Raw genomic sequence first — 10266 nt, 5'->3', positions numbered from 1 at the left:
AAAGAAATGTTGGAGAGAAAAGATTTCTAAAATAAAATGGGTCGATGCAAGTCAGCAATCAATAGACTGCATTACAAAGGCAAATGCTTGTTCCAAGAAATTGTTGGAGCCCCTGGAAGAGGGATATCTTGTGTTATAATGAATTGTAAGAAATATGGAAAACTAATTTATTTCTCTTAGATTGCTTTGTAATTATTTATTAGAAAGTTTTTGTTTAAAGAAAGAAAGGGGAATCTGTTAATGGTTTGTTGATTACATTGTTAAAGATACACAGGAGATGGGCATTGTTGATTGAGCATTGAGAACACATATAAAAAGAGTCAGTTGTGACACTGGGTTAATGGTTAGGAGGCCGAGATCTGTAAGGCTGCATCCCGTGAATAAACAAGGAAAAGATCTGCGTCCTGTTTCATACTTCACCAACTGGCTTGGATTCATTTAACACCAGGACTCAGGTTGGAACATGACTGAAGGTTCATGATGCAGGAACTTTAATGCTTAGTAATTCTACCTGGCCCCAACCTGCCCCAAATTGATGTTCATGTTTGCAGTGGACAGAGGAAACTTCAGCCAAAAATGTAAGTGGGTCCAGGTGAAGTTACTGTTTATTCTGGAAACTCCCACTGACATTATATCGGGAAATCATCAGAATGGTGGTGAATTTTCAGGGCCATTGTTTACAAACTGAACGAAAAATGTTCCCTTAAATTTTCACATCTCAGGAGTAGCCAGAAGTTGCACTTGCTTAGGGGCTTCTGTAGAATCAGGCCTGTTTCTGTATCTTTCCCGTCTGTGTTGTTCCAAGTATGGACCCCAATCAGGAGCTGATGCACAAGCGGCAGAAATTTTCTATGAAAAGAAAAGTACAATGTTTAATCATTTCTGCCTGATTATTATAACCAACCATTAACTTCCCATGTTCATTGTTAGAGGAAAATTAAAAACGCTAAAAGAGAACGCTGTAAGAATTTACTGAAGAGCACTTAAAATCTCCAGGCAGCCATATTGACAGTTGAGGATAAGCAGATGGACATTGCACACAAAGAGGCCTTGAGTTTCTGAGTGATTTACACAGAAGTCAAGAGATGAGCTAATGTCCAGTAACAGGCAGGACAATTCAAGTGGTGCAATGATGTGGTGAAGCCTTGAGAGCTAGACTAGAGATAAAACATGACATAAAGTTAGATTAAGTGTACTCCTCTCTCAAGTAGGGAAGGGACATATGGTTTTAGCTTATATGTGGGAGGACATACAAGAGACAAGGAGGGGACTTTGATGAAACACAAACAGTCTTGAGTTGTGAGAACCAAGGTCTTTGCGTACATGTTTTAATTTTGATTGGATAATATAATTATGTTTACATCCTTTAGAATAATTGGTTAGCAAAATCACATGTTTATCCACTCAATAGGATAGTTTTGACTTGGGACCTGTGTGTCGGTTGAATGTACTTAAATGTATTGTGATAAGAAAAAGTACAAAAGTAATGAAATGTAATCAGTCTGGGAGCTGGGTCATCATTCCTAGGAATGATTGAGGCTCCCTTGCATATGCTTGAATAAAACCAGTTAAAGGAAGCCTGAGTCTCTGTGGTCGCTGTGTGATCTGGGATTGTAATTTCTCCTCTTCAACTGGCCAATGTGGTAGTTGCTGGATTGAAGGGAGTACCTTCTTCAGTCATATTGAATGGCAGAGCAGACCTGAGGGGCTGAATGGCCTTCTACTGCTCTGATATTCCTAGTTTCCTTTTTTTTATTTTTTAGTTTAGTTTCCAACTAAAAAAAAACCTGACCTTAATCATGTTATCCTGCAGTTTGTTGCAACACATGGCAATTCTTATTATACTGAAAAATATTTATCCCATATGTTTATCACAGAGATTATACTCCCATGTCTAAACTCTAACTTCTCAGGCAGTATCCTGGCAATGAGGTATACATAACAAACAAGTGTTATATTAAAATAATCATTGTTGCAAATACTTTGCTGCAGCTATTGTCACACCAATTTAAGGAGAGTTATTGGGTCAATAATATGTTTCCTCGTGATGAAAATGCCAGGACATCATAACCATTTGATGCAGGACACACCACTAAGTGATTATAATCAGCAATTATCAATGCCGACATTTCTCATGCTGGGAAAAAATAACCTTTTTGAGCTGTTTGCATGCACTTCAGTTGGAAGTACTCAGGATGCCATTGTGGTAAAGTAAAGCATGTCTGAAGCAGCTCCTATTGATTTGCATGTGTAAATAAGGGGTCCTAAAGCTTGTTTCTAGTTCCTGCTGCAACTTCACTTCGCCCTGAGGCAGCCAGCTCGAATGCTGGTCACATGCAGTAAAACCAACTCGAAACACCATTTTTTAAAAAACTCTGACAGCTCTTAGCTGTAATCTCAAGAGTCTTAACAGAAAAGAACCACTCTGGCTTCTCCCATTCTGCTCTGCTTGGCATCTTTTACCATTCATTTGGAGGAGAGAGGAATTCCCCAGCTGATAGAGAAGAACCTTCCAATCTGAATGGGGAAGAATGAAAGTTCGCTATTGGCTTGAGATGCCTTTGAAACTGTCCAATGAAAATTCACTTCTGTTGCTCATCATAGGGAAAAGTCAAGGTTTTTGAAAAAGATGACTTCTTAGTCCAGATAGGATTGTAATAAGAATGTTGAGGGAGAGGCAGCTTACAACTGAAGCCCATTTGCCAGTATTGGATGATCCCAGCAATAAATAAGCCTGTGACCTCTCAGCATCACTTACACTGGCTGAAAATGTCATGTAATCATGAGATTTCTGCATAGCATGCTAACCTGGTGATCTGTATAAATGAGGAAGGAGTGGAGAAAACAAAGGCCTCAAATCGGAGTGGAAATAAAACAAAGTGTTAACCCATTATAAATGGGTCTTGGGCCAATCTGTAAAATAACATATGATGTTACATCATTTTACAATGTTATAACACAGCTAATGGTGGACGAATTCTATTCCAGATACCTACTAGCAATTGTATGCCACCTTATTGCACATTCTCAACATTAGAATTGGTAAAGAATACCAATTAAATATTGAAGTAAGGAATTGTTTTATTATCTATTAAATAACATCTAAACAGTTGCAGACAGGAAAAGAACCTTTGATCTACCCATATGTCCCACGCAATTTTGATATCTGAACATCATAACATGAATACTCTCATGTGATCTCCTAGGAGAGGTGAAAAAAGATTAAAAAATTCAGGAAGCTTATCTCGGAGACAAATGTGACACCAAGATTGAGAACAGATTTGTTTAGCCTCCTAATGTTGCCAGGGAGAGGGATGGAGTTGAGAGCTAGGGGACAGAGTTTGAAGTCAGGACAATAAACAATGGTTTCAGTCATCCCAGTCTCTAATTGGAGGGAATTTATACTCATCCAGTACTAGATGTCAGATAGGCAGTCTGACAATTTAGCAATTTAGTGGAAGAGTGCAGAGAGGTGGTGAGGTTGAGTTGGGTGTCAGCGTACATGTAAAAACTAACACCATGTCTTTGGATGATGTTGCATAAGGGCAGTATATTGATGAGAAATAGGAAAGGGCCAAGAATAGATCCTTGGGTACACCAGAGGAAATAATGCAGGAGTGGGAAGAGAAACCATTGCAAAAGATACTCTGACCACTATTAGATGGATAGTAATAGAACCAGATGAGAGCAGTTCCATATGAAAGTGGAGACGGTACAACTGTAATCATGGGTGACTTTAATCTACTTACAGATTGGACAAACCAAACTAGCAATAATACTGTGGAGGAGGATTTCCTGCAGTGTACGTGATGTTTTTTGGACCAATATGTTGAGGAACCAGCTAGAGAGCAGGCTATCCTAGACTGGGCATGATGCAATGAGAAAGGATTAATTAACAATCCTGTTGTGCGGAGTCCCTTGGGAAGAATGACCATAAAATGATAGAATTGTCCATTAGAATGGAGGGTGAAGAAGTTGAACCTGAAGCTAAGGTCCTGAATCTAAACAAAGGAACAATAAGGGTATGAGGCATGAGTTAGCAATGAAGGATTTTGGAACCTTACAAAAAGGGTTGATGGTGGATAGGCAATGGCTTATATTTAAGGAACGTAGGCATGAATTTTAACAATTATTCATTCCTGTCTGGCGCAAAAATAAAACAGGAAAGATGGCTCAACCATGGCTTACAAAAGAAATTAAGGATAGCATTCGATCCAAAGAGGAGACATATAAAATTGCCAGAAAATGCAGCAAGCCTGAGGATTGGGAGCAGTTTAGAATTCAGCAAAAGTGGACAAAAAGATTGATCAAGAAAGAGAAAATGGAGTATGAGAGCAAACTTGCAAGGAACATAAAAACTGACTGTAAAAGCTTCTATAAATATATGAAGAGAAAAAGGTTAACAAAGACAAATGTAGGTCCTTTAGTCATTAACAGGAGAAGTTATAATGGGGAACAAGAAATAGCAGAAAAATTGAACACATATTTTAATTCTGTCTTCACAAAAGAGGACACAAATAATTTCCCAGAAATGTTAGGGTACCAAGGGTCTAGTGAGAGGGAGGAATTGAAAAAAAAATCAGTATTAATAAAAAAAAGGTGCTAGAGAAATTAATGGGGTTAAAGGCCAAAAAATCCCCAGGACCTGATAATCTACATCCCAGAGTACTAAAGGAAGTGGCCCTGGAAATATTGGATGCATTGGTCATCTTCCAAAATTCCATAGACTCTGGAGCATTTCCTACAGGTTGGAGGGTGGCAACTGTAACCCCATTATTTAAAAAAGGAGGGAGAGAAAAAACAGAATTACAGACCAGTTAGCCTAACATCAGTAGTGGGGAAAATGCTGGAGTCTATTATAAAAGATGTAATAACAGAACACTTGGAAGCATCAACTGGATTAGATAAAGTCATCATGGGTTTATGAAAGGGAAATCATGTTTAACTAATCTACTGGAGTTATTTGAGGATGTAATTAGTAGAATAGATAAGGGAGAACCAGTGGGCATGGTGTATTTGGGTTTCAAGAAGGCTTTTGATAAGGTTCTACATAAGAGGCTAGTGGGCAAAATTAAAGCACATGAGATTGGGGGTAATATACTGGCATGGATTGAGAATTGGTTGACAGAACGGAAACTGAGGGCAGAATTTTACGGCAGCGGGATTTTATGTTCCCACTGAAGTCAATGAGATTTATGATGGCTCACCGCATTTTACAGCCCTGTCCCCTCTGAAATGGGGCCTTAAAATTCTGCTCAGAGAATGGGAAAAAATTGGTCTTTTTCTGGGTGGAAGGCGGTGACTAGTGGTGTACTGCAAGGATCAGCGCTTGGGCCCCAGCTATTCATGATATGTATAAATGACTTGGATGAGGGAACCAAATGCAATACTTCCAAGTTTGCTGATGACACAAAACTGGGCGGGGTTGTGAGTTGTGAGGAGGATGCAAGGAAGCTTCAGGGTGATTTAGACAAGTTGTGTGTGTGGGCAAACACATGGCAGATGCAGTATAGTGTGGATAAATGTGAAGTTATATGCTTCAGTGTGAATAGCAGAAAGGAAGAGTATTATTTAGATGGTGATATATTGGGAAATGTGGATGTACAAAGGGATCTGGATGTCCTTGTATATCAGTCAATGAAAGTAAACTGGCAGCTGCAGCAAGCAATAAGGAAGGCAAAAGGTATGTTGGCCTTCATTGCAAGAGGATTTGAGTTCAGAAGGAGGGATGTATTACTACAGTTATACAGGGCCTTGGTGAGACCACACCTGGTGTATTGAATGCCGTTTTGGTCTCCTACCTAAGAACGGATATACTTGCCAAAGAAGGAGTGCAGTGAAGGTTCGCTAGGCTGATACTGGGGATGGCAGGTCTGTCATATGAGGAGAGATTGGTTCGACTGGGCCTGTATTCACTAGAGTTTAGAGAGGGGATCTGATTGAAACACATAAAATTCTCTAACAGGGCTAGACTGAATAGATGCAAGGAGGATGTTTCCCCTGGTTGGGGAGTTTAGAACCAGGGGCCACAGTCTCAGGATATGGGGCAGGCCATTTAGGACTGAGATGAGTAAAGATTTCTTCAGTTAGAGGGTGGTCAACCTCTGGAATTCTTTACCACAGAAGGCTGTGGAGGCGGGGTCACTGAGTATATTCAAGAAAGAAATTGATCATTTTTTGGATATTGGGGGCATCAAGGGGTATGAAAAGAAATGGGAATATGGTGTTGAGATCGAGGATCAGCCATGATCACATCGAATGGTGGAGCAGGCTCAAAGGGCCGAATGGTCTACTCCTGCTCTTAGTTTCTATGGTCAGGATTTTCCCCTCAGCAATTTGAGGCGGGGCCCGCTCGCTGAGGGAAAAATGATGCTGGATGACATCGGGAGGAACCCCTGACGTCATCCCGGTCCCATTAAATTTTTAGGAAGGCGGGCGGACAGCGAAATCAGCTGTTCGCCCGCTGACCTGTCAATGGCCAATTGAGGCCGTTGATAGGCTCATTAAGATAATTAAAGACCTGCCCGTCCAAGCTTAAGGCTTGTGGGCAGGCCAGGAGCCCCAGCAGGCTCCAGATTATTCATGAAACTTCATCCATTGGCGGGATGAAGTTTCAAGGCCGTTTGTTAAACATTTAATAAATTTTATGTGTTTATTATCAACATGTCCCACCTCATGTGACATTGTCACATGAGGGGGACATGTTAATAATTTCAATACTTATCTATTTTTATCTATTTTTTTATCTATTTATCTATTTTTATCTATTTTTAGACTTTACTTACCTGTCACGGATTTCCCTGAGACAGGACTTTGTCTCAGGGAGAAGTGCACTCTTTCGTGCGCATGCGAAAGAGCGCACTTTGGCAGATGGGGATTCCCTCCACCCCCCGCACAGGAAGCGCATAACGCTTCCTGTTGGGCAGGCCACTGGGTGGGCCTTAATTGGCCCGCCCACTCAAAATGGCGGCAGGCCCCATTTCGGTGGCAGGGGTCAGCTGTCTGCCCCCCGTTGAGCTGGTGGGGCCCACAGGCCATCCGAGGGCAAAATTCTGCCCAATGTGTCTATGGATAGCATGGTTAATTTTATCAAAGGCTGCACGCAGGCCAAGAAGGACAAAAGGGACAATTTACCTTTGGTGCCATGTGTGAATTTGATAAAGAGCTTTTTCAGTACTGCAGCAGAGCTGGAAACCTGAAGGGAGAGATTCAAATATGGAATTCTGGGAAAGCTGGGCAATGATTTGAGAGGTGACAACATGTTCAGGGAGTTGAGAGAAAAACTAGGTTGGAGATGGGGTGATAAGCAAGAATGAAGTAGTCAAAGGCGAGGGTGCTGTTGAGAAAACCAATAGCTGGAGAACTGTTGTGGATGACAATGAGTCAAAGGCTAGACAGTGGGGATTTTGAAAGTGCAGCTATAAGTGAGTTGGGTAATAGTTTTTTTTCCAGGGTACAGAAGCAAGTAGGATTGGGGTTTCGAAGGGACATGTAGGTGGAATGGAAATGTGTGAAATGGAAAATATGTTTAGGATGTACTCAGGAAATCCTATGGACAGTCTTACACTGGGCAGTCAGATCAGGGTCCGAGCGCAATTATTCTGACAACTATGCTACTGAGCATTTCAATCAGTATCAAATAGCAGCACATCTTAATCCTGAAGCAGATTGTAGACCAGCTATTGATTTAATTTACTTTTTGTCAATTTCTCAGTTTACAGAACTCAATAAAGTCAAAAGAACACAATTGCTATTGATCCAGAACAGAATACAACACCATATATTCTTAAAAGAAAACTTTATCATTATTGCTATTTCTTATTTTTAAACTGGATTTTTCTGCTGAATGAGAAAATTAAGATGACTGACCCTTTGCCTGTGAATCACCATAAGAACATAATTCATTTCTCAGTTTTGGTAACGTCACACTTTGTTATGTCTGGAGTTTCTAACAGACCACCTGGAACTGCACAGACCTACTTCAAAGGGAGGTACACAAAGGCAATTTGCATTTGATAAGTCAAGTTTGTTTCGTGGAATCAGTGATTCAACGGAAACAATGACTCTCCAAATGCCTGACCTTCAACCAGTGGCACCCCTTTTTAACCCATAATGGCTGAGGCATTATCAATCCTGAACACAAAGCCAAAATCCAGACACTGGATAAACATCTTTTGTTAAAGTAATTGTGAAGAAGTAAAGTCACATAACCTAAGACTCCGGCTTCCTGAATAGGTTACTATTACTCTCTCAGCTGCATACCCCAGTCTACTGTTTAACATCTGACTCCAAGGCCACACAGAAACAAGCTCTAGCCAGGTTGGACAACTGGCCCCCATCCAACCTGACTGCTGGGCAGATTTTGAACTATTGCCTACAAGTCACCTCTTACTCTTCTAAATTCAAGAGGAAACAAGCCGAACCTGCCCAACCTTTCCTCATAAGCCAACCCACCCATCCATGGTATTAGTCGAGTAAACCTTCTCTGAGCTGCTTCTAACACATTTAAATCTTTTCTTAAGGGGACTAAAACTGTACACAGTTCTCCAGATATGGCCTCAGCAGTGCCCTGTACAACTGAATCATAACCTCCCTACTTTTGTAATCAATTCCCCTCACATTGAAAAATAACCATTCTATTGGCTTTCCTAATTACTTGCTGTACTGCATACTAGCCTTTTGTGATTCAGGCACTAGGATGCCCAGATACCTTTGAATCTCAGAGCTCTGCAATCTCTCACCATTTAGGTAATAAGCTTCTTTTTTATTCTTCCTGCTAAAATGGACAATTTCTCATTTTCACACATTATACTCCATTTGCCAAATCTTTGCCTGCTCACTTAACCTAACTATATCCCTTTGTGGCCTCCTTATGCCCTCTTCACAATTTACTTTCCTACCTATATTTAACAAATTTAGCAACCATTCCTTTGGTTCATTCAGTTAAGCCATTTATATAAATAGTAAAAAGTTGAGCTCCCAGCACTGATCCCTGTGGGAACCTGTGGGATCCCACTCGTCACATCCAGAAAAAGACCCATTTATGCAAAATGTCTGCTTCCTGTCAGCTAGCCAATCTTCTATCCATGCCAATATGTCACCTGCATGAGCTTTTATTTTCCACATTAACCTTTGATGTGGCACTTTATCAAATGCCTTCTGGAAATCTAAGTACAGTACATCCACCTGTCTCCCTTTATCCACAGCACATGTGACTCTTTCAAAGAACTCCAGTAAATAGGTTAAACATGATTCCCTTACACAAAACCATGTTGACTCTACATGATTGCCTTGAATTTTTCTAAGTGCCCTACTATAACGTCTTTAATAATAGCTTCTAGCATTTTTCCTATGATGGGTGTCAAGGAAATTGGCCTGTAGTTTCCTGCTTTCTGTGTCCCTCCCTTTTTGAACAAAGAAGTTATATTTGCTATTTTCCAATCTAATGGAACCATTCCCGAATCCAGGGAATTTTGGAAAATTAACATTAATGCATCAACTATCAAATAGCCACTTCTTTCAAGATCGTAGGGTGAAGTCCATCCGGACCTGGGGATTTGTCAGCCCGCAGCCCCAATAATTTGCTCAATACCACTTCTCTGGTGATTGGAATTTTTCCAAATTCCTCCCTTCCTTCCATTTCCTGATTTACATCTATTTCTAGGATGTTACTTGTGTTCTCTATAGTGAAGACTGAAGCAAAATACTTGTTTATTTCATCAGCCATCTCCCTACTTTCCATTATCAATTCCCCAAGCTTCCAAAGGACCAACGCTCACTTTGCCAACTTTTTTCTTATTTAAGTATCTACAGAAACTCTTACTATCCATCTGTATATTACAAGCTAGCTTTCTCTCATGCTCTAATCCTTCGTTCCTTTTTAATCCTTTTGTCATTCTTTGTTGCTCTTTATATTCTTTCCAATCTTCTGAACTGTCACCCATCTTTGTATGATTATATGCTTTTTCTTTACGTTTGATACTGTCTTTAGCTTTTTTGGTTAACAGTGATGGCGGGCCCTCCCCTTGGAATTTTTCTTTCTCATTAGAATGTATATATTCTGTGTATTCTGTAATATTCCTTTAAATGTCTGCCACTAAACTTCCATTGACCTATCCCTTATCCTCATTTGCCAGTTCACTTTAGCTAGCTCTGCTTTTATGCCCTCATAATTGCCGCCATTTAAGTCTAAGACAGTAGCCTTGGACACACTCATTTCTCCTTCGAAATGAATGTAAAATTCAATCATATTAAGATCGCTGCTAC

The 10266-nt window shown here is 40.3% G+C and overlaps 1 protein-coding gene across 1 annotated transcript in view; it reads right to left on the bottom strand.

Moving 5' to 3' along the window:
* Positions 1-677: 677 nt before the first annotated feature.
* LOC121282470 (sodium- and chloride-dependent neutral and basic amino acid transporter B(0+)-like) overlaps positions 678-10266 on the bottom strand; it is an 86562-nt gene continuing 76973 nt past the window's right edge. Inside the window, exons 15-16 of the mRNA XM_041196173.1 lie at positions 1072-1157; positions 678-849 (exon numbers count right to left, since the gene is read on the bottom strand). Coding sequence (XP_041052107.1) covers positions 678-849; positions 1072-1157 — 258 coding nt within the window. The remainder of the gene's footprint in view (positions 850-1071; positions 1158-10266) is intronic.

Source organism: Carcharodon carcharias, chromosome 9 (assembly GCF_017639515.1).
Source record: "Carcharodon carcharias isolate sCarCar2 chromosome 9, sCarCar2.pri, whole genome shotgun sequence".
In the NCBI taxonomy this organism is placed as follows: Eukaryota; Metazoa; Chordata; class Chondrichthyes; order Lamniformes; family Lamnidae; genus Carcharodon; species Carcharodon carcharias.
This window is presented reverse-complemented; position numbering and strand designations above follow the sequence as displayed.